At 37.7% G+C, this 25,816-nt stretch overlaps 1 protein-coding gene across 1 annotated transcript in view; it reads right to left on the reverse strand.

The window, feature by feature from the left end:
• Window positions 1-25,816, reverse strand: part of LOC122792856 (ATPase family protein 2 homolog) — a 1,253,755-nt gene that overhangs the window by 999,046 nt on the left and 228,893 nt on the right. Inside the window, exon 7 of the mRNA XM_044060416.1 lies at window positions 25,443-25,499. Within this exon, the coding sequence (XP_043916351.1) occupies window positions 25,443-25,499 (57 nt within the window). The remainder of the gene's footprint in view (window positions 1-25,442; window positions 25,500-25,816) is intronic.

The raw sequence follows: 25,816 nt of genomic DNA on the forward strand, positions 1-25,816 counted from the left end.
GGGATTGGGAACTGACAGACTGATAGCACAGAAGATTTAGGCTAAGTGCTGTTAATGAACTGTCCCACATTATCGAGGGTACACGGTTTGATTCTTTTCATCTACACTTGCCTACTGTGCAACTCTAAGTAAGTCACTTTAGCAGATGTGCTCCTGTGATGGCTGTAAAAAGAGATATTTTTGTCAGTATGCTTACACAGTTAACAAATGAATAAAATAAAACAAAATTTATGATGTGAGATCAAGTATGGTATGGCTTTCCCAGGCTGAGAGATTTTTTTGCTTGTTATTGTAAACTTGCATGCTTCCCTGAAGCCTTAAACACTTCACTGAGCAATCACAGCTACACTTCTTTTTCCCAGGTATTCAACACAGTTGAACTCAGGCAGAATTTATACATTTAATACAGATTTTTATAAGGTGACCCCCATGGTCCACTAATCCTATTTGCTTGTCAGACCATGAAGCTGTGCAAGCAGCAATTTCTGGATAATCTTTACCTCAAGTTATAAAGTATTAGTAGTTTCCAATACATTTATTGGACAAAGAGGCATTTAAAGATGGGGAGGAGAGTCATTACTTCATGAGGCTCTGGACAAAGTGACTGTATTGGTCAGATTTCAGTGACAGCCTGAGATACCTTGGAAAAATAAATTAGAAACGGAATTCAGCAAGGCTACCTAGAAATTAGGAAAAATGGAATGCTTTTTTTTTTTTGTTTGTTTTTACATAAAAACTAGAATTAGAGATTTTTTAAATAAAATTGGGAAGCCTTTTGTCAGACGAGCAGGTGGAGTTGAATAAGCCAGTGAAAATCATGAATGACATCACACATGTTGCTGTTGTGTCTTTCGGCTTTTTCCCGGTTAGGGGTCGCCACAGCGGAACTCCGGTCTGCTAATGATTAGCAGTAGATTTTTACGTGCCGATTTGCCAGCCCTGATGCACAACCTTCAACGAAGGTACGTCCATTCACGCATGTCTCCACACAGAAGACGCTCTAGCTGAGAATCGAACCGGACAGCGTCTTTCTGTGAGGCGACAACGCTACCGCAGCACCACCACCGCAGTATGAATGACATTACAGATAAAAAAATAAAAATAACCAAGAAGTGATAATTAAGGGATTGTACTTTGACAATGCTCCAAAATCATAAAACAATCTTTTATCAGTTAGGTTAAGGCCACTGAAAGTGGAAAAAGGTTTCCGTGTCATATGGCTGGAAGAGATGGGAGAATTACCAAGAGATCTTATAAAAATCCTAATGACCTTTAGTTAATTGTATTGCTTCCTTTACACTTCAAACTTTAAAAAAAATCAAAACAGTCTACAGCAATATTTTGATTTGATTACTCTTACTGTATGTAGGTGTTTAACTTGGTCTCAAGTAGAATTAATGGAGCACATCACACTAAAATAACCTCTAGTATTGAACAATCAAGCAAGTGGTAAGTTACCTGAATCAGATGAAATTCCTGTAGGCTATTAGAAGGCTATTAGAAACTGGGTTTTAAGACGTTACTCAGAATTTGACTTACTTTGACTAATGATGTCCCACAACACATGACTCCCCCCTTGGAATAAAGCAGTGATTAACTTTATTAAAATAGAGTGAGCACCCATGCCCTGCCATTCTCCTACAAACCTATCTACTGAACCACAATTAGAAGATTTACATGGTGATATCTGCTCATTTGGCAAATATTTTGATGAATGTAATTCATATGGATCAGTGTAGGTTTGTGGGCAATGGTAGATTTTGTAACATCCTAAAAACAATTTTTTTGAGTCATGAAGCAGGAAGTACTAGAAAAAGTTTGACCATAGTAGGCCTTCACACCAAGACAGCTTTCAATTAAGCAAAGTGGTCGTTTTTGCTGGAAGTTCAGAGCAAAATGGTATTTCCTATGGAATTTATATTTTACTGACACAAAAACTCTACAGAAGGTACTCAACAAGAGCAACAGGATGCCCATGCCTGGAGTTGACAGGAGACACTTGTATTTCCTTTGTACTTAAAAACTCGTTATTTTGATAAGAAACTCCCAATCTGCAAGGTATGCATGAGGTGAACTCCAGATTAATGTATTGTTATTTGCTGATGATAAATAATTAGTCTGGTGGCTCCCGAACAACACTTGCAGGTTTTATTTAATACTGTTGATTAAATGTTAACAAAACCAAAGGTATATATCTGAACTCTGCCCAAAATGAAAACTTAAAAAAGGAACAGCCACATTGTTGGACAAATAAAAAAGATACTTGAGGAGAAAGGGGAGGAAGCAAAATATGTATATTTTTATTAGTATGCCCTTCCAGAAGTGAGTGAGACAGCCTGGCTAGAGGAGATGTACAAAACAGAAAAACTGCTCACAAAGAACATAGAGGAAAGTGCATTACTTTCGTCAAGCAACTTGCCTGCACCAAAGGATATCAGATCACTGCTCAAATGCAGACATAAAAAAAATTCACAATAAAACACATTCAGTCTGCACAATGAATCTGATCTCGAATGCTAAGCAGTGTGGGCCTGATTAGTACTTGTGATGAGAGACTTACTCAGGACTGAAATTGTTTTTCTGTGGATTTTTGGTTGAACAGTGCACACTTTTTATGGCATTTTCATTGATTAGATATATTAAGATAGGTGTAAAAGCCACTTCTGTTAAACTATCAAAAACTAGCATGAATGCGTACGCACCTGGCAGGAGTAGGCAGTGCATAGTCAAGTGAAAGCCAGAGTAATTCTGACAACTCTATAAAACATGAAATGTTAAGAGAAGTGTCTGCAGCTGATTTAAATAAACAAGGCATGCTTGAAGCATCCAAGGCATATTCTGGATTTCAGTACCTCTCAAACAATAAATATCAAGAGCAGGTTAAGTGGAGCAAAACAATGCTGCAGTTATATGTTCAATTCAATATCATAATGAAAGGCTTTTGATAAGCTCCTTAACTGAGAAGCTTTGTTCCATTTTTTTTGGAATTGGTTAATCTGGAGAAAGTAATTAGCAATATTTACTTAAAGCAAGCCACTATCAAAGAAAAAATACGAAAGACAGAAGACTCAAGACGTCTGCATAATGGAACTAAACGACAAAACAGCATCTACAGAATATGATACAGAGATGTCAAACAGCAAAATGGACCAGGATGAAAAAGGGCAAAGTTCCCTACATGATAATCTGACAGATTCAAGACAAGAATAAGAAAAACAAATTACAAAGTTTTAGAGTATGAGGACAGTAGGATGTAAAAAAGGGTGCTGGATAACATATTTATAATATATACAAGGTATACTGTCTTTAAATATTAATGGTGCCCACTGTTTTTCCCAAGATAAATTATATATTGAAATTCATAAAATATTGTTCTGTACAGATGTTTTTACTTCAAAAACCCATGTCACTGATGAAAAATGTGTATTTATAGCAAAATAAATAAGCAAATAAATGGATTGAGATTTGTTTAATAATGCTGGTACATCTAGAACTGTGAGGTCATGACTTTTATTTTAAAATTCATATGATGGTGTTATACAAAACATTAAATATGGCCATAAGGGATGGATCATAGCTATATATCATTTGAGTCAATATATTGACCCTCTCTTTTGATTATTAGATTCATTAGACAGTATTAGTGATGTCTTACAGAAGTTGGGAAATACGAATGCATTAACTGGGGAAAACTGGAATGCTGTACTAGATCCTGTGTTACATAGATACTTTTTAAATAGCAGGAATATACATCATATTATGACCATTCTGGATGATTAATGTAAACTTAACAAGATGGTTGGTATATAAAAAAATCCAACCATAAGAGGATATAAACATGTTCAAGAACTGATTTCTTTATAATATCGTATGACCTTATGATTTTCAAATCACTGGGAGAACAATAAACAAACAAAAATGTCTCAGCTCAATAATATCAGTCAATTCTCTGTTCATAGGTGTAAACTAGACTAACGACCACTAGGGCCATTATAAGCATAGCTATGCAACCCAAATATAACCCACAAATTTGATTTATACAGCTGGTGATTTATTGACTGCCTCTGTCGATCAGATACATAGATGCAAGACCAAGGGTGAATTTCCAGTGATCCATCCATTGGTCCAAGTTGCACTTAAATAGTGTTAGGAAAGAACTCTGCTTCACATGGACGGAGAGCCTGTTCCAGAGAATGGGAATTCTTTGGGAAAGATATCCCATGTCCTATTTATATCACAAGGAAAATGTATGTCTTTTGATCTACTACCCCTGATGTTGTTTGTTTTGCAGATGTGCAAATGGTTAATCAAAATAGGGTCCAAGGATGCCTTGTACACCAGTCAAACATCACCTCTCAGAAATCTGAATTATACCGAGTAAAGAGACATGGCCTTAAAGCAATCAGCATAGGGCATTGTGTTTACTCCCTGTATTCTTTTTGTAAGGCAGCCTTTTGTAAGGCAGCCTTGTGGACATTCAAGTTGCAGCAAGTGTCTGGTCAAGTACATACCAAGGGGGCATTATAGTCTATGGTGGGTCTGATAAGGGCTGAATACTCAATTCAATTCAAGGAATGTCAAATGTGCCCTTCGTTGGTTCTCATAACCACTCCCTTTATGTATTTCACTTATTATTGTCTGTGTCATCACAGCTGTTATAGGACTTGTCCATCATTTTGGTTTTTAGACCACTCATAGGCTGTTGCTATTAACACGCCCCTTTTTCCATTAGTAGTGTTCTAAACTATTTATAGCAGTCTGTTATCATTTGATTTTTTTATTGTTCTGATGAAGCTCAAGTAAACATTAAATGAGTGAAAGCGCTCAACATCAGTTTCATGGTTTAGTGTTTCTTTTGTTCTACAGTTTAAGCAGAAGTTTTTTTAGTCTAAGATTTTTTATTTTACTTCTGTAGTGAGTCGGATTCTAATAATATATATTAAATATATTATTCAATTGAGCAATCTTTTTCAGAGAGCTAACTGTACGACTGTTTGGTACATAACTATGAAAAAAATCAGACTGAATAAAGATTTATGCTAACAGGGTATTAATAAGCAAATTCAGATATGCAAATAGTACTGAACGATTAATTCCATAGGTACAAAAATTCATATTTTAGGCATAACTTACAATAATGAGTATAAAAAAAATATTCTTCCCACATATTAAATTTTATGATAAAACTGATCTCTATCCCTACTCATAAAAATAAATCATTAACTCTATCCCTACTCATGCAAATAAATCATTAACTCTAGTTCTCTAATAGACTGGATACTTCTCTCTAACCCTCACACGTATCTCTTCCAGAAACCCTACCTGACTCTCTCAGTGATCACTCCCCCATTAAAATACTCAGATTCACCCCACACTATACCTGACCTCATAAGTACATTGAATGGCGCAAAGTTTCCAACTTCCACCATGACATCCTAAACAATACTCTCTCAGCTATTAATTGGTCCTTCCTAATCCATCTTCCTCTAGATGATGCAGTACTACAATTTAACTCCATATTCCTCAACATACTTGACTCCCTTGCCCCTCTTCATATTCCTCAACATACTGGACTCCCTTGCCACTCTTCATATAGTAAGAGTGAAATCTATCATCTCTTCCTGGCTAACCCAATCCACTTGTTCCCTTATGCTTAAAAAAGACAGAGCATGGAAAACCTGGTGCAAATATAAACCCTCTCCCATCTTCTAACCTATAAGGAATTGAGTAAGCTTACCAAAAAAACACATCAAAAATTAAAAGAAAAATATCTATGACAATCCACCCCCTCACTCTTCCAATCCAAAAAAAATGTTGGCACTCTCTACATGCAAGAAAACACACATCACCCAATCTCTGCCCCAACAGCAGTCCATTAGAAATAGCCACTATCTTTAACACTTACTTTATCGACTATCAGCAAATTGACCTCTCCTACCCATTCTGACTCTCATGCAGCTACCCACTTGTACCCTCCTACACCCAATAACTCTATCAATACCTTGTCCCTGAAAACAGTACCAACTAGCTATATTAAGTCCTTATTACTCAAACTGAAACCCTTCTCCCCTTATGTAGATAAAATTCCCCTTTCTTTCTCCAGTCAGCAGCAAAGTCACTTGTCCTTCTTATGTCCATACTTATAAATCACTCAATAATTGAATCTAAAGTCCCAACAATCTGGAAACTATTATTTACCTTACCTATCCACAAAGGAGATAATTCCACTGAACTTGCCAATTTCAGGCCTATAGCTATTCTACCCAACTATCCAAGTTACTTGAAAAATATGTACACAAACAGCTCCTGCACTACCTTATCCAAGAACATTTGCTTGCCCCCACACAACATGGCTTTCGCCCAAAACACAGTACCTCTACTGCCCTCATATCATTCATCAACACCATCTCTCAAGACAGAGACAATAACAAACTGTTTTTATGCCTATTCCTCAATCTCTCAAAAGCATTCAACACATTCTCCCACCAACTTTTGCTGGCCAAACTCTCTGACCTGAATCTATGTACATCAACTATTTCCTGGTTTGCAAGTTACCTTAGTGACAGACATCAATCTGTCAAATGGATCTCTTCTCTCTCCCCTGCACTTCCAGTCAAGCAGGAAGTACCTCAAGGATCTGTATTTGGTCCTTTACTCCTCAACATTTTTTACCAATAACTTGTATACATCTTGTCCTCACTCAACACTAGTCCAGTATGCAGATGACTCTACAGTCATCAACATTGCTGATACCCTCCCTGAACTCAACACTACTACCCAGAAATCCTTCCTATATATTGAAAACTGGCTCTCTAATAACCAGTTAATTCTAAATCCCAAAAAGACTAAGCTCTTGCTCTTTCTACCTATAACTCTTAATCACCTTAATGCTTCCTTCTCAAGTGCATCACTAAATAACACACCTGTTAAAACTGAGTCTCACACCAAGCTACTATGGATCATAATTGATGACAAACTCAAATTTGACATGCACATTCTAAACTGCATCAAGAAGACTCACCAGAAACTTGGACTCCAGTACAGAAATAAAAAATTTCTAACTAGCAATGCCAAAATCTCCCTCTCTCATGCCTACTTGCTCCCAAACGTTTTCTATATCTTACAAATCTTCACTAACCTACAGACATCTCTCTTAACTAAACTTGAAACTACCTACAATAAAATTGCCAGATTTGCCATCAATCAAACCTACAATTCTCATCACTGTCTCTCTCACTCTCAAACATTTAAACTGGCTTGAATTTCCCCACCAACTTCTTTTCTCTCAACTTCAGATCATTCATTCCATCCTGTACCTACCTCCCCCTTCTGTCCATATATCTCCTCTCTTGTCTCCCTCTACACCCCTTCTAGGTCTCTCTGAAGCAAAAACCAAAAATTACTTCAAATATACAAGCCTAAAAGCAATATTGGGAAAAAGTCTTTACAGTTACTCTCTTGCCCTATCCTGGAATAAACTTCCCTTAGAAATTAGAAGTATTAAGCATCCACATCAATTTAAAATTGCTACCAGAAACTTCCTTACAAGCGCTTGGATCTGCTACTGTAAACACTCACCCTAAACTCTTCTTCCTCCCCTCACCCCTTCTACCATTTCTATGCTCTTGTACCTACTGGTACTCCTATCCCTTTTCTACTACTCCACTGTCAGCCCCACTGGTAAACAGCTCTACATAGTGTCCTTAACAGTCTACTCTTATTCTTATAAACAAAAAAGTTGTGTTACCTGTGTTTCAGCTGTTTTTAGCTTGAAGTACAAGATAGCCTTGATTTTACTAATATTAAGAATGTATACAAGTTGTGTGCTTTTTTCTTTCACCATTGTATAACATGTACTCTCACCAAATCTCTTTTTTACATTGTACTATGTTTGTTTGGACTTTTTCATATGCTTATTACAGGCCAATGCTTTTTATATGTTAAGAGTCTAGAATTTATGTTATTCTTGTGCAGCCTTTCTCCCTAGGCCTCAGCTGAAAAAGGGCTTTGACTCAGTTCGGACTAACCCGGTCAACAAATGTCAAATAAATAAAGTTGAGAGCTTTAGGGAAGAATAATTTTTCTCTACTTAGTTGCATTAATATTACAAAAAATATGGTTATCCATGTTGTTTATTTCCCTTACAAAATTTGTTAACACATCCCATTGTCTCATGGTATAATAAAATGAAGATTAGTATTATCAAGTTTTTGGAGAAGAGGATCTTCATGAATACCACAGATAGCTGTTAGCTTCAGTGTTCCCAGATGGAACAGGCATGCCTATTTATTTAAATACATTTCTGTTAATGTATTTATTAATATGATTCATATTTAATACAATGGTAATAGTGTCTTTACCATTATTCATTCTTTAATTAACCCTTTGAACAGATGTTTGTTATGCCTGTTGCAAGATGTGCAATGCACAAACTTATTTACATGATATTTTAAATCTTACATGGCTGATACAGTCAAGTTAGTTAAATGTTTTAAGGTTTCCTGTGTACCTGATAGAGTCAAAGATTTACTTACTTACATTTCAATATTTTATAAGAGCCAAAGACAATATAACTTGGCCTCATACCATTCAATCCCTTAGAGCAAGGAATCGGGACAAAGCCAAAATAATGGGGGGAACAAAGGCCCAAAAATAGGAATAGATTTTAAATATTGTTCATATAAACACAGAAAGTTGTTTGAATTACCAAGCATTTTCAGAAGGATATGACGTCTGAAATTCATATGCCTACCATTATTTAGTGACTTCAGTCCTCAGTGACTTGGCAGAAAGCCATACATTTTATGAGGAAGAGATCAAAAACTGAGGCAAAAATCTGGACAGCTGAGTGGTATGCTTGCCTGATTAATCAAGAGGTGAAATTGAAGCTGATAATATTGTAAAAGTTACACAGAAAAAATATCCTTTTTGATAAAATACCTTCCACAGAGAATAAATATATTCTTTTAAGGAAAAATAAACAAATCTCCATTGATTAAAAGATTTTATCAACCCAGACTCCAGAGTTTGTCTTTCAGATGAAACTGAAACTGAAGCAAGTTTTTAAAATAAAGTTTGCCAATAATACCTGGAAAACTAATATGAAGTTAATTACATTCCACAAATCACTGCAAAATGTATGTATACAATTTAAGTATTTTTATAGTACACATTACACTCAACATATGTTGCTACTTACAAAGTTAAATATGAATAAATTACTGCTGACACAGTACGTCTCAATGGACTGATTTGTGGCACTGTTAGCAGTCTTGTCCATAGGTGTACAAATGTTGGGGAAAAACTCATAAGTGCATTATTGCATACGGGCCTGCCTGTGTCCTCAGATCCTTCTATTGGATATGTTAGAAATATTTCCAAAAATGCTTCAAATTAAGATAGCCTTACAATGTTGAGGACTATAACGTTTATTGTGGTATACTGAAAATCTGCACCAAAGCCTACATTATTACTATTACATTGTTGGAGTTCTTTAAGCACAAATTATGTATTTACTCAAAAGTGATTGTGTAATCTTTAAAGTATAGCTATATGCTACATCCATTTTAGACCCTTTTCCTTTTTTGTTATTGTTCTATTCCTTTCTTTTTAATGATTTTGAATATGAATCAGTTAGAAAAATGATACTTAGGAATTTGGTTAGTGTACTTGGTAGTGAGATCTGCAAGTTTCACTTATAAAGCTGTTATCCATAAGAATGTTTTCCAAAAACAGAACAATTTTGTTTTTGGATAGTTGTCACAAGAGTCCAACAACATAAAACCTTTATTTTACTCTCCTGTACTGTAAATTCATAGGTAGGTACTAGGCTTTCGGCCAAATAGCCTAAGTAAGCCTAGCCAACAAGGTTCCCTGGCTTACGCCACCCAAGAAAGTTATTTTCCTGTGTCCCCTGTCGAGCAGAGCCACAGAAGTGATCCCCGGGGTGTATTTCCTATTTCCCATCCACTCATCAAGATTTTTCTTGAAGAGTACTAATGAGGAACTTTGCTTGACACAGATGGGTAGAGTGTTCCAGAGTATGGGAAGTCTCTGGGACAGGAATCTATCCCTCCAGCATGTCCTGTTTATTGTGGTGACAAGGTTTATGTCCCTAGAGCGTGTAACTCGGAGGGCTTGGGATTTCTTTAGGTGTAGCATGTCCAACAGCTCTGGGTTTGACATAGCTTTATATGTTAGGTAGAGATCACCTCGGAGTAGGCGATATACTACGGAGTAAAGCTGGAGTTTTTTGACACGGTCAGTATGGGGCATCTGTTTGAGGCCAGTAATCCTCTTTGTGAGGTACTTCTGTGGCTTTCCAGCTGCTGCAGATGTCTTGTGAGGTACATTCCAAAAGGGGCACTGTACTCTATAATGGGTCTAATGAGTGTCGAGTAGAGGGGAACAATGACCTCTTTTTTTTCATGAATGAGAACCCTTTTGTGATGAGGTGTGCCACGTAGAAGGATTTCCTGCCTACTGTGATGATGTGATTATCAAAGAAGAGACTACTATCCACCTGGGTCCCAAGGTCTCTTATCACACATTCGGCATTAAGTAGACTGCCGCCTATGTGGTAGTTCATGGGTACAGAGTTTTTACCAAAGAGGATGACAATGCACTTTTTGGCACTGAGCTTGAGGCCATGGCTCTGTTTCCAGGCATCTGTCGAAGTGAGGCCCTTCTGTAGGATGTCCACATCATTTGGGGACTTGACTATGGCTCCTAGTTTGTAGTCATCTGCGAACTTCATTAGCCAAAGGCCGTCTGTGGTAGCCTGTATTTCAGAGAAGTAGATACCAAACAGGAGAGGTCCCAAGACTGAACCCTGTGGTACTCCACTTGTCACTGGTTTGAAATCAGATTTGAAGTCTTTAACTTTTACAGTGTGGGTTCTGTCAGTGTGCCAGTTGGCACCCTATCTTGTGACGTAGGAATTTATACTTAGTTTAGTGAGTTTAGCTATAATTCCAGAATGGGGGATGGTGTCGAAAGCCTTGGCAAGGTCAAGATAGGCTGTGTGAACCACCTTATCCTTGTCTACGGCTTTGCTGACTGCCTCAAGTAAGTCGATCAGGTTCAGGAGGCATGATTTGCCTTTCACAAACCTGAACTGGATGGGGTCCAGAGTTTGGAGGTTACTAATGTCTTTGTTTATGAGTTCCATGATGATAAGTTCCATGGCATAACAGACCAGGCACATCAGGCTAATAAGGTGATAGTTCCTGGGATCAGTGGTGGGTCCCCCTTTGTGGAGTGGGATAACTGTTGCTGTACACCATTCAGTGGGCAGGAAGCCTGACGTGAGGCTATGATTGAACATGGTGCTTAGGTGGGGAGCCAGTTCGTTCTGAAGTTCGTATAAAACGCATCCTGGGATGTTGTCCGGTCCCATGGATGCTGCGTTTTTGGCTTAGAGAGTGCACCTTTTACCTGCGTCGTCATGATTACAGGGACTCTGCATTCTTCCAGTACAGATATGAGCTCTTTAGAGGGCGAGAGGGGGCTAAAGTTAGCACTGAACCTATCTGCCAGGATGTTGGCAATATCAGTTGGTTCTGTAATTTTCGTGCCGTTGTGCTGTAACTCTGAGCAGATCTGGGTGTTGCCATTGAGATTCTTGACACAGCTATAGAATGCTTTGTGGTTGTCCCTAGAATCAGTGGTGATTTTGTTTTCGTAGCTAGCTTTGGAGGATCTTATAAGGGATCTCAGCTTCTTAATGAGGCTGACCAGGGAGCTCCTCCACTCATGGGATTTTACTCTCTCTTGCAACAGTTTCTTCCTTCTGTTATAGAGTTTATGGCAGGGGACCACCAGATTGGCTTCCTTTTTCTGGAGGATAGAGTCTTGGTTCTGTTTGGATAGCACGATCCATACACTCGTGTAACTGCTTACAGAGTGCATTTGTGTAGGATTCAGCAGTCATAAGTGTATTATCCATCTGCAAGGGTGTCATGAAGTTCGCCACTTCTATCTTAAGAGCATGAAGTTGGCTTTGGAGAAATTTTTTACTGTGGTTTCCTTAATGGGGGGTGGGGGCAGGATGTGGATATCTAGGGTGATTAGCTTATGGTTGGTTCTGACCAACGAGGAGTTGACTTCAGGTGTGGAATACTGGTCACTCATCTTGGTAATGACTAGGTCTATTATATTGTTGCCCCTGGTGGGGGTGCGGATAAGTTGATCCAGGGCACTGGAATTTATGAATTCCAGAAAGAGTTGAGTGGAGAAGTTAGTACATAAGTAGTTTTCCCAGTTAATGGTGGGATAGTTGAAATTGCCCATTATTAGGGTGTTTGGTTGAACCCTAATATTTTCCAGTATATCAAGAAAAGAAGAGTGGGAATCCTGGAGCATGGCACAATTTGGATTGCAGTTTTGCCCAGTTAGTTGCAGTTGGATAACCTCGGATGCATTATACTGAGCAACTAGCCTGGAGATGTGGATATCCTCTTAAAGAATATGGACACACCTCTGCCTTTGATGTTCCAGTCCAGGTTAGATGGCCAAAAAGTGTGGTATGAGTTATAGCCTGGTAATGCAGTTGAAAGAAAATTCGAATTTCTAATCCAGCATCATTTCTTTCAAAGTTCAAGCAGCTGGTACTAGAATTTTTAATTAAATTGCATTATTTTATTGAATCAAATAACCATAAGCACTTTCGTCAAGTTCATTACAAGACTTCATCATATAAAAAAATGAACTGAAAAGCCAAGTTTAAAAGTCCTTCCCATATCACATGATCCACCCCCAAGTTGATTAATTAACTGATTAAAATCAACAGTGAATGTGCAAAAGAAAAAAAGGAAAAGAAATCACATTATACAACATCTTAAAACACGTACATTTAAAACTTTAAAACCATGAAAAAAAAAAAATATATAGATATACATATATATATATATATATATATATATATATATATATATATATATATATATCATTATGTGAAGAACCACAATAACCCAATCTAAGTTGTGCTGTCATTTTTAATACACAACCAATAGATGCTAGTTCAATTAAACCTGGAAAACCCGCAGCATTTAAACTTAATATCCAGTAAAGTTCTAAGAAACTAAAGACTTGGATTCAAACATTACTAAAGGCTTGCTTTTTGATCATCATCAGAGTGAATATCAGCAAGTTTTTAAAAATATTGACAACATCATTAATAACATAAAATCTCGTAAACTGCATAAATTAAAACGGGACACTGATGAATATTCATGTGGGAAGGCGTAACCCCGGCCGCCTGAGTCACAGCAATGGGACGTTCGCCAGCATTTTAATTACCATCCAGCCAACCAAGATGAGGAAATTATTACTAACAATGAGAAAAATCAGAATGGCAATGACGTCCCTTTAGATTCAGTGGGCCCAAGGTGTTCCGAGAGGATTCGGGAATACAACAACAGGAACAGACCAATGGACCGGGAAATAAAACCACAATGGAACCAACGTGGACAACAGAGGAGGAATTCATCCTACAACCAACCGAGGGGTTGGAGACGGAACCAAACATGAAATTAATTATGCAAGGGCTTAGGCCTGATGAAAGCAATGAACCATGCATTCTATTTAATAGTAAGGGGACTTTAATGTATTTAATTACAGTTCTTATGAGTACTCTGGTGAGATTGCTGATGTATTTGCCAAGAGGATTACTTTTGTCGCTAGTTTCAGATCTAATCTTTCCCATGTAATTCTGGACTTAAAACTTTTTGTTCACAAAATTAATTTAAGTATTTTATTTAGTAACAGTGGGCTGGACCTCAACAATGACTTGAGACTTTCTAGTGTTTGTAACCCACTAACTCACCCCAGCCTGCAATTCTTTGAAAAAGTTTGTGAATTTGACTTTAGACATTCATTTAAAGGGCCTTATGCCTATTCAAGCAATTTAAAACCTGAGGAAAGGGAAATATTGTCCTTGATACGACAACAAAAAGTCAGGATTATACAACCTGACAAGGTTGTGATTTTTGATGTTCAAGATTATGCTGAAAGTATGTACAAGATTTTATTTACTAACACGTATTGTCAAGTCTCTAGGAATGAGGTAAATATCGCCTATAATAAGATCAAGGTTCAACTAAGTGATATGCTCATGGAAGGACGTATTTCTTTACCTGAATACAAATATTTAAAAATGGATGCCGTACTATCCCCACTATTTTTGGACTTTCTAAATTACATGAACAGATTGTGGACCCACCATTCCGTCCAATTGTGGATGCTCATAACTCTGTCACTTCTCTCATTGCAAAATTTTTGGATGTTAAACTGAAAAAATTATTAAGACAAGAGGTACATCTCTCTATTGATTCATGGGGCTTTCTTTCCAAATGCATTAGTGTTATATTTGATAGTGGTCTCATATTTCTTACGGTGATTGTAAAAGATCTATTCACTGTAATTCTACATGACATTGGGTTGGATTGGTTCAGTATCTGTTTAGGAAAAAGATTGAACAAGACTGTATCAACACCTACAAAGGAATGATGGAAATTGTGTTGAAAAATAATTATATTTATTTTGACGAACAGTATTTTTTTCAACAAGTAGGTGTTGCTATGGGAGCCTCTTGTGGGCCACTTTATGCCAACATTGTCATGTGCGAGTGGGAACAAAGATTTTTATTTGGTTATTCTGGGTTTAATGATTGTATATTATACTTGAGATATCTGGATGACTTGTTTTTCATTTGGAAGGGTGACAACAGTGTTATTAATTTCATGGATTATATAAACAACACGACTAATTCTTCAGTTTACACATGTGGTGGGGAATGACAGCATCAGTTATTTGGATGCAAGATTAGAAAAGGATGTTGCGCATGGGAGATACGTTTCCACCAATTATAGGAAGCCCACATACTCAAATGCATTCTTGCATTTTGACAGTTTCACCCCCTGCCCCAGAAAAAAGCAGTGGTCAAAGGACAATTTGTCAGAGTTGCAAGGATGGTCTCTAATTCTGATTCCTTTATTGGGGAATGTAGTCTTTTGGAAGACATGTTCATAAAGAGGTACTACCCTGCAGCCTTTGTACAGGAAATTAAAAAAGTAGTAGTTAAGAGACAACTGGGTATTTATTTACCCATACTGGTTGGATATTTGATAAACCCTCAAAACTGTTCTGTTACTAGTAACTCTACATTCAACAGGGAAAGAAATGGGACGGAAGTAACTAACAATGTTAGTTTTAGACTGTCCTTTACTACCAGATATTCTGTTGACCACCAGCAAATTCAAGAAATCTTACAAAAGAACTGGGGTATTCTAACTGGGGATGGTGAGGTTAGAGGTAAAGTTAGCACAAAGCCTTCTATTGTGTGGAGAAGGGGACTCAACATTAAAAATTTGGTGGAAAGACCTATAATCGAAGTTGACAATGCCCAAGTTAGGTGTATGTACCAATGTGGCATGTGTCATTTTTGTAAATTCATTTATGTGGGGGAACTGTTTGAAATTAATGGTTTCAGCTTTAGGCTAAAAGGACATTACAACTGTAACAGTACTGGGGTAGTTTATGGGGCATTGTGTCAGTCATGCCCTGCCTTTTACATCAGCAAGACGGAGCGGATGCTTAAGCAATGCATCTATGAACATAATTATGACAGTGGGAGAGAGGGTGGGAGGTTGGCATAATGGTTAAGGTGTTTACCTTACAGACACAAGGTGCAGGGTTTGATTCTCACATGGGGTAATTGGCTAGGCTTAAAGAAGTGGCCCACACGGGCACTTAACGTAGTACTAATCTATGAATATTCAATGAACCTATGAACATATGGTTAAAAAAAACCTACAAATGCACTTTATAGGCACATCCTGGAATTTCCTGAACATTATTTTAAATTCATTGTGATTGAGCTGGTCAAACGGAATAAAAGGGGTGGACCTTGGCAGTTGTTTCTGGAAAACTGGTAACTTTAATGGATATTAAGTTTACATGCTACCTGGTATTGTTTTTGTTTGTGACTCTTACTGCTATTTTTGGCTATATATTAATACTGGATATTAAGCTAAATACTACCTGGTATTGTTTTTGTTTGTGACTCTTACTGCTATTTGTGAGAAGTTTCACACATGGTATGTATTTTTTGTCATGCATATTTCCGGTTGGTAACAGCTCTATCTGGTCACTTGTTTTCTGGAGTTGCATTTCAAGAGCGTTTTTGTTATTTTTTCATTTACTTTATTTGCCCTGCATACGAGTGTTTTTGTTGTGCCAGTATAGAATTGTATATATAGCATATTGTGACTTTAAATAACAGGTAAAAAGCTGCTTTATTCAATAATGTGAATACTGTCACCTGCTATGTGTACTTTTAGATCAGTAACCTGTTTGGCAATTGGAGTAAAAGTTATTGTAACCTCCGAGGGATACAACTGACTCTGTGTATCTGCGTAACATCACTGATATTTCTGACTGTTAGCTGGAGAATGTAGTATCTTAGTAGTTACTTGTTTCTATAGCACACCACTGATTTTTGACTTTTTTAGTGGAGAATGTTAAATTGTGTGTAGCATCTGTTACATTGTGTGTAGCATCTTAGAAGTTACTTGTGTTTCTGTAGCATACCACTGTTACTCTTGACTTTTAGTGAAGAACGCTAAATAGTGTGTAGCATCTTCGTAGTTACTATTTTTGTCTTCATAACCTTTATAAGAATACATAATAGTGTAGTATATGTTATAATAGCTCGGTATCAACTGCAGTTACCTTTTTGTTTTCTTTTCCTCTGCTATCCTTGTATTTTGTGTTGTTCATAGAATTGTGCTGTTCCTTACAAGGTATGCTGCCCCTCCCCTGCTTTCTCTATCTTAGTTACATGGTAATCAGAGTGTTTTAAAACTTCAGACCTAATATTTACCTCCTTTTCCTTTTTACTTCCAGTCCCCTCAGCAAATGTTACATCCTGTGTCTTGGCCAACCTCCAATCAACCCAAGGCTGTCTCGTTGCCCTGCACTGTGAGACCCTGCGTCGGTGGAACACTAAAGTGCTTTCAGCTACACTAGCGTATGTTAGAGTTGTATTTAATCTGTCCTCCAAACTGAAGACCGTTTCCCCTTTCACTGTACGCGTGCACACTACTGCCCCCCCCCCCCATTTCTCTCTTCCTATAGTACTCCTAGGTCAATTACGCAAAACTACTTTCTCTTGGAAAAAGTTTACCTATGTACCTGCAAGCCCATACTTCTTTTGTTTTTCCCTGCAGAAGTGGTGGTCCTTTTCACCACTCTGTACTAGATTAGTAGTATAACATTTGTAGTTATTAGGTAAATACTGCACCACACTGACCTGCAATTAACTTAGCTTGGTTTTCCTGTTTTCTTTTTAGCAGCTGGCTTAGTCCAGTTTTTCTGACTCTCAACCTTGCATTACTTTGTGTCTATCCCTTCCCCCACCTTGAACCTGCACACCTCCCCACCCACTTCTGCTTAATTACAGAGGTATCAAAAAGCCTGATGTAGAAAGGTACCATCATACTCCTAAAGTTTGTTTACATGCATCTGGGTGTTTCCCTCCTTGCTGCAAAGTTAAAGAATAAACCTCCTGCAAACCTGAAGACGCCCCTGAAGCTGACTCCTTGCCTGGCTTCATAAAGCGTGTACTCCTAAAGTTTTTGTACTTGTATGTTGCAAAATACCTTTTTACTACCTTTTGGTAGTGCCTATAACTGCTTGTTAGCCCTCCAGTGTGAGATTTAGTAGCCTACCGCAGACCCAAAGCCACTTCCTCCCTCCACCCTTTTGTCCCCTCATCCTATATCTTATCCCTTTTGGAATAGCTTCTTGCCTACCTCCCCCAGCTGCTATTACTCTCCTGACCACTAGGTGGCAGTCTTTACCTACACTTTATTCTAGCATTAAAACTAACTATCCCTCAGGTCCTACACCCATTCTTTGGCATTTCAGTACAAGTCTAATCCCCCTCTCTGCACATGAGAACCACACTCTTGCTTTACTAACTCATCTACATATATCTGATAAGCTTATATACTCTGCTCCCCAGTTTTCACTTTAGCTACTTCTGTATTATGCCAAACACGAAAGACAGCCGATTGTCTTTTGGCTGAACTTACCTTACTGCTCTTGCCCGCTCCGTTCGCCCTGTGGGCTGACTCCACTCCCCTACCCTACCTCCAATTCCCACCCACCCCCCAGGGCACCTATCTTTATACTGCTAGAAGCCACACCCCCACCCCACATTAACCAATAGCTCGACATATCTCGTTTCATACTCAACCATCTGTTACTAATTTACTCACACCTTCCACTATCTATACTTTCCTCATTAAACAAACCCACCTCATATTTCCCCTTCTATAACCCCTTATTTTCTCATTACTTACATTCCCACATTCTCTCATTATGTCAACCCCTGGCTTACTAAAACTCATGTCCTCCTCTTGCCCATAATTCTTTCCACTCCACTCTACTTCTATCTCATAGCTTCACAGGCTATGAATTCCTAAGCTCCTTTCAATTTCAACACTCCTTTAAACAAACATCCCCTTTCTATCTATCAGCATCACAAACCCACAGTAACATTACATTCTCATCAGCCTACCTTCTCCCACAGTTTCACAGATTAAACAATATTAAGTATTTGCAAACCAGAAAAATAGACCCTATTTTATGTAAACTAGCAAAACTTCCACACAATCCTCACTACCTACTACTACACGGTGACATTCACCCAAACCCAGGGTCTGGTAATACCTTCCCTGACTCCCATTCTTCCTTCACCTCTATTTCCCATGCCCCCTCTTCTTCCTCAAACTGTCTTCTCATTGCCCACCTCAATATTTGTAGTTTAAATAACAAAATTACCCAACTTCATGCCCTACTAGACTTACATTCCTTTGACATCCTATGTCTCACAGAAACCTGGCTCAAACCAGTTACTAAAGACAATGATATCATTCCTCCAGGTTATAACATCCTTAGAAGTGACTGTCCTAACAAAAAGGGTGGGGGGTAGCGATATTGTTTAAATCTGAACTATAGGTACCCTCACTAAACACTCAACCTCCCTCACCTAACAATGCTGAAATATTAATATCTAAGCTCCAAATCAATGATAATAAATCTATATACATCATTTGCTCTTACATCCCCCCCCAGGCAACAACATAAGTACTCTTGAAAATATCCTTAACTGGCTTTCCACATCATTCCCACAAGAAACCAATCTCCTTGGAGACTTTAATATTGACTAGAACTGTTGTACTTCTGACAAACCTATATCTCACATTAATCTCTATGGCTTCTATCAAACTATCACCGACCCTACCAGAACCCATAAACCCAGCAACAAGCAAACTACCTTAGACTGGATACTAGTCAACAATAATCCCCAATCTTACAAAATAGGCATACTTCCTGATGATATTAGTGACCACTCTCTTACCTTTATATCTAGACAGAAGATCACCATTCCTACTCAACTAAACTTTAGAACCACCCGAAACAAAAAGAACCTGAACCTAGGTAACTTTCAAGCAGAGCTAAAAGCCTGCAGTTGGTCACCCCTAAAATATCTACCTCTCAATGAAGTCGTCTCTTTTTTTAACAATACATTCCTAAAAATCCTTGAGCACCATGCCCCCTCTTGTACTATTAAAATTAGGAACAAACCTGCTCCCTGGCTCTCAAATGAGACAAGGCAAAAAATGAGACTGAGAAATAAAATCTGGAATATATGGAGAAGTACCAAAGAGCCTACTGATCATTTAAACTTTAGACAGCTCAGGAATGCCACTAAAAAATCTATATTCCTTGATAAAAAAAACTATTACCTTAAATTCCAACAAACCAAATATCTAAACCCACAAAAATTCTGGTCAGGATTAAATAAATTACTCCATCCTGGACAAGCCAAAACACCTACCCCCTCTAACTTGACTCATAATTCTCCCAACCAAATTGCTGATATTTTTAACAATTTTTTTTTAGAAACTGTTCAATCTTTAGCAAATACCTTACCATCTGTTACCACCACTGACTCATCCATGCCAACCACTGACTCATCCTTGCCAACCACCCTACCCCAAGTATTACAACTGCAGCCTGTCCCAACATCTCTCATACACTCCCTACTTCTTAAGCTTAAACCATGCACTCCATCAGCTGACCTCCTCCCAGTGAATACCTTCAAATGGCAGCTAGAGTGCTTACCTACCCTGTTTCCATCTTAACAGAATCATTACAGAAAGTTCCATCCCATCCCTCTGGAATGTCTCATATATTATCCCACTGCATAAAGGTGGGAACTCAAATGAACTCTCAAACTTCCGCCCCATAGCCCTACTTTCCCCCTTAGCAAAAATTATGGAGAGATGTATTCATAGTCAGCTACTTGATCATCTCCTCCAAAACCACCTGCTAGCTGACTGCCAGCATGGTTTTAAGCCTTTCCATAGTACTACAACTGCTCTACTATCCTTTTCTGACTGCATTAATAAAAATCGTAACAGCAGCTTACTGTCCTCAGCCCTCTTTATTGATCACTCAAAAGCATTTGATATGGTTAATCATCAATTACTATTAAACTCACTCAAATATTTTTCACTAGATACCCGGACAGTTAATTGGTTCAAGTCCTATCTAGGAAATAGACAACAAGCAGTCCTCTGGGAAAATAAACTATCTACTCTTCTCCCTATAACTCTTGGAGTCCCACAAGGCTCTATTCTGGGACCCCTCCTCTTCATTATTTTCATAAATGATCTGAAAACCTCCCTTCCACAAACCACCCCCATACAATATGCAGACGACTCAACATTAATATGTTCAGCCTCCTTGCCTGCTGGACTTCATTCGGGTACCCAAGCAGTATTTACCTTAGTTGAAAACTGGTTCCATCAACGCTGTCTCCTCCTTAACCCCAAAAAAACGAAATTGGTACTATTCTCTCCCACTCAGAAGTCTCCTGCTATCAACTTCACAATTACATCTAATAATGGTACTGTAATAACTCTGGACACAACCATCAAACTCTTAGGTGTAACAATTGATCATAATCTAAACTTCGACACACATATCAACCTAACCATTAAATCAGTTAATAAAAAACTTGGTTTCCTCTACAGACTTAAACCCTATCTCACACCTCTAGCTAGGACTGCTATTGCCAGAACTCACTTAATCTCCACCCTTCTCTATACATCCCCAATCTATATCAACTTATCCAAAAATAATCTTCATAAGTTGGAAACATCCAATAATAACATAGCTAGATTTGCCACTGGTGCCTCTTTTCGAACCCACCACTGCCAAAATCTTAAATTGCTAGGATGGCTGGAATTGCAAAGCCAAATTATTTTCCAGCAACTTACTACTATACACAAGATCTTACACCATCCCACAGATACACCCATACTCTCTACCCTTATCTGTCCATATAAAAATCTAACAACCCTTCGATCAGCTAATAAGGTACTAGTAGCTACCCTAAAGTCCAACAACAAATGTGTAGATAGCTTGTTCTCAAACTCTATTGGTAACTCTTGGAACACTCTTCCAACTGAACTAATAGCCCTTTCTTCTAACCCACTTTTCAAGAAGCAATTAAGAATCTTCCTTAAAGCCCAACGGCTTTGCCCATGCACAAATCCTGACTGACACTTTCTCCCCTAGCAGGACCTTTCTTTACTATCTATCTTTTTCATGCTATTTCAGGTGCTCTGATATTCTCTATTAATTCCTACTGTAGTAGCTCACCTCCTAAGGTTTGGTAAACTTTATAAATAATGTAAAAAATGTTTTATTAATCCTTTAAGTCAAAATTTTTAACTTATTTAGTCGGGTATGTTACTGCAACAGTACTATATAAATGTTCCTGTATTTGAAATGTTTTACCTGTCTGACATTATCTGTATTGTATATGGTCAAGATTTCTGTCTTGTAAATTGTCTTAATGTGGAGCTTTTCTTCCCGGGCCTCTGCTGAAAATAGACATACATCCAGTCAGACTATCCTGGTCAACAAATGTAAAATAAATAAATGCTGTGGGTTTTCCTCGTTTAAATGAACTAGCATCTATTGGTTGTGTTTTAAGGCACAACTTAGATAGATATGGTTATGGTTCTTCACATAATGATATATGTACATACATATTCATGGTTTCAAAGTTTTAAATTTTGTGTTTTAAGATGTATAATGTGATTTATTTTCCTTTTTTTTTTCTTTTGCACATTCACTAATCAACAGTGAATCAACTTGGGAGTGGATCATGTGATATGGGAAGGACTTTTAAACTTGGCTTTTCAGTTAATTTTTTATCTGAAGTCTTGTAATGAATTTGAAGAAAGCGCTTATAGTTATTTGATTCAATAAACAGTGGTGGACACACTCCTGGCTTCCTGCTTTCCTTCATGTTTTTTACCTTGTTTGTGGAATTGTTCTGATATCAAATTGCATTATTTGACAGACCCCAGTCTTTACAAAATGGAAAGACTAACAACGGAGCATAAATGGTTTAAATGTTTGTATTTTTTTACACTTTAGACAAGCATCTGACTTGTTACATTTTTGTTGTAAAAGCATACTGAAAGTAAACTGTTCATCTGTTCTAGAGTTTCTTATGTCTGGATTAAATTGGTTATAGTCTAGCAGCAAATTTACAAGAATTGGTTAAAAGTTTTGCATGCTGGAGTAGGGAAACTGAATAACTATGGGTTATGTTACTCTATAGTTAGAAGGCCCAGAAGATACATTGAAAATACCAGGATCACTTTTTGCACAGAGGGTAAACAGTGACATGGGCAACTGCTCAAATTAAGTTAAATGAGATTTGTGGTTGAATTTTTGTCGGTGCTGTGGCAGCGTTGTCGCCTCACAGCAAGACGTGCCATTCGATTCTCAGTTACAGCATCTTCTGTGTGGAGACATGCGTGAATGGGCGTACCTTTGTTGAAGGTTGTGCGTCAGGGCTGGCAAACTCGGCACGTAAAAAAATCTACTGCCAATCATTAGCAGACCGGAGTTCTACTGTGGCGACCCCTAACCGGGAAAAGCCAAAAGACACAAACAAATGTACTTTGTTTCAGAAACTGAATCAGCTTACGACTGATACTCACACAAAGCTGGAACCAGCAGATTGGACTGCTGAAGCTAGGGAAAAGGCCTCAGTTTGTAAAAGGCAAGTCAGTACAGCTTACAAAAATCATAATGGAAATAAAAGCCTTTAGTGGCTTGGAAGGGTTGAAGTGTTTTATATTCTAATATCTAAGAGTAGTGGACTTGCATGTACAGTGACGAAATGCTAAAACATCCATATGTTTTAGAATTCCTGCTTAGAGTGTCACTACTGGTACTCTGATACTCTGCAAGGTTCCAACAAATATTATCTATGGCAGACTAAGTCTACTGGTGTTTTGTAAGTAGGAATAGAGGCAGATGGAAGCTTACCTTTTAGGTTTGTTCAAGGCTACATAGCTTTAAAAGGGATTTGTAGAAATTTATAATTGATTCATTAAACAAGGATGTAACATGGCATAAAGCTAAGTATCTCACTCTTGTTCTACTGCTGGCAAAGAAGTGGAAACAAGACTTTGGTAAAAAAAAAAAAGCAAAACCCTCCAGTCTGTGTGCTAGAATTCCATTTTGAAGGAGCAAAAAGACCAGGAGGACATGTGCTGAAAATGGGCAAAACAAAACTTTGTAAATAAATTGTACCCTGGTGTTAACTTTAAAATGTCTCACTTGAATTTACTTTGTACAGTAGAGAGTTGATTATCCGAACATCAATTATCTGAAACTTCTATTATCTGAACCACCCTTCCAAAGTTTCCGGGTAGGAAAAAATCATAAAGTCTGAATATGTAAACATTTTACGTATTCACTCAAGCATGTTTTTTGAGCCTGTAGCCAGCTCGTGTGTGAAAAAAATTTTTTATTCTAAACTGGAATCACTGAATGGTTGAAAAGTGTATTCCTGCATGCGGTTCAATTATATGCTTGATTATCCGAACAGTCTGATTATCCGAACTACCCTAGGTCCCAAATAGTTAGGATGATCAACTCTCTACTGTACTTTTGGTTTTTGCTGGAGTTTATATGCCATGAAACATAGTTTAACCTTGCTTAATAATGAGGGATTATTCATTTTTTAGTTTGTTTCCTTAGTTGCATACATTTTTTCTATTATTGTGACTTATATTTTCAAAGTGCTGACATTTTACTGGAAGTCTGGAGTTAGCAATTTTAATAAAATATGTTTGAATGGAAAAATAACACAGGGTTAGTATACCACCTTGCAAATGCCAGTATAACAGATCTCCATCCATCCATCCATCCAGCTCAAGTGGCTAGCAGGAAAAGCAGCAAATGATGGCTTGATCACCTTCTGACTTCATGTCTATATAATGTCTAACCTCATCTTTTTCTATCCAATTTCCCCCTACAAAACCTTCCTCAGCTTACTTTGAGAAACTATAATGTCTACACTACAATAAGGAATTACATTAGATGATTGTATAATACAAATGTCAGCTATAATAGTATAGAATGTGATTTCTGGTGTACTGTAAGTCTTGTATATTTTTTTGTATAAGTTTTGTATAATCTCTACAAGTGGAGCTTTTCTCCCTAGACCTCTTCTGAAAATGGGTCTTATCCCAGTCAGACTTTCCCGGTAGACAAATGTAAAATAAATAAATACATACATACATAAATACTGCTGCAGGCAAAAAATACAGTTTTTACAAATGTAAAATGTGACCCTTGATGCAGACATTGCTTTAACAACAGCTGCTAGAAACTTACAAATGGCACCATGATAAAAAACTAAGCCAAACATGTTGTGCGGAAAGCAGATGTATCCCCACTCCAAGAAGGAACATCATGGCAGGGCAGGCAGATGAAATTCTTTCAGGAGGAAGGGAGGGTTTATGCCCCCCCCCCCCCAAATATCATATGTCCCTGATGATGGAGATGGTGTCATAATCACATAACAGATTTGCATTCCCAGCACTAAAGGGAGGATGAGGCAAGTTACATGCAATGATTAGTGTGACGTCAGTAACTCTGCCTAGTTAGTGCATAAAAAAGTACCCTGACTTGTAACTCAGCATATGAGGTGGTGCTGACTGCTCCGCTGTAATCCACCTGACCATCCCAACCCACTAATGGTACAGTCCTAGTCTTGAGGGAGGGTACAGGGTACAATAAAGTAAAATATAGTCAGCTTTAGAGAACAGCTGATGGTTAGTTGGAGGGTACAAAAAATGTGAATAAATCTAGTCTGTAACGTCAGTAAGTTAAGATTCACAAAGATGACTTTTTCTTGATATACTACATTAAATAAGTAATCGTTAGGTACCACTAACAAACACATCTCAATAAATACCATTCCTCAAAACATGGAAGAAGAGTAAATAAATGTTTGCAATTGCAGTACTGTGGTTGGATTTGCAATTAGTTACCATTGTGAAGCTTCAGCAAAGATCTGCCGGAGTCTTGCTTCAGTTTCTCCATAAAATCTATTAAAAAAAACAGACACTGCTATCAATTTTTCTTGCTTCATTCCAACTACATAAAAACTTGAGACAAACTTGGATACACAGTGAGACAAAACAATGTTCCAGGCCATGAATCTTAATTTTTTTCATTCACTTGGGTCTGCCAAACCTGTCTTGCTTAACCTAAATCTTTATTTCTGCAGTCATTCTGTCATCAATTATACAGGCAATCAAAACTAAATGGAAGTGATTTTCCAGCATCCAGAAACACTTTCAATTATAATGTCCAAATTCTATAATATAATGCCAAGAGTTCAGTTTAGAAGTCACATTTTATT

This window comes from Protopterus annectens, chromosome 2.part0 (genome assembly GCF_019279795.1).
Source record: "Protopterus annectens isolate FY-2018-M chromosome 2.part0, PAN1.0, whole genome shotgun sequence".
NCBI classification, from domain to species: domain Eukaryota; kingdom Metazoa; phylum Chordata; order Ceratodontiformes; family Protopteridae; genus Protopterus; species Protopterus annectens.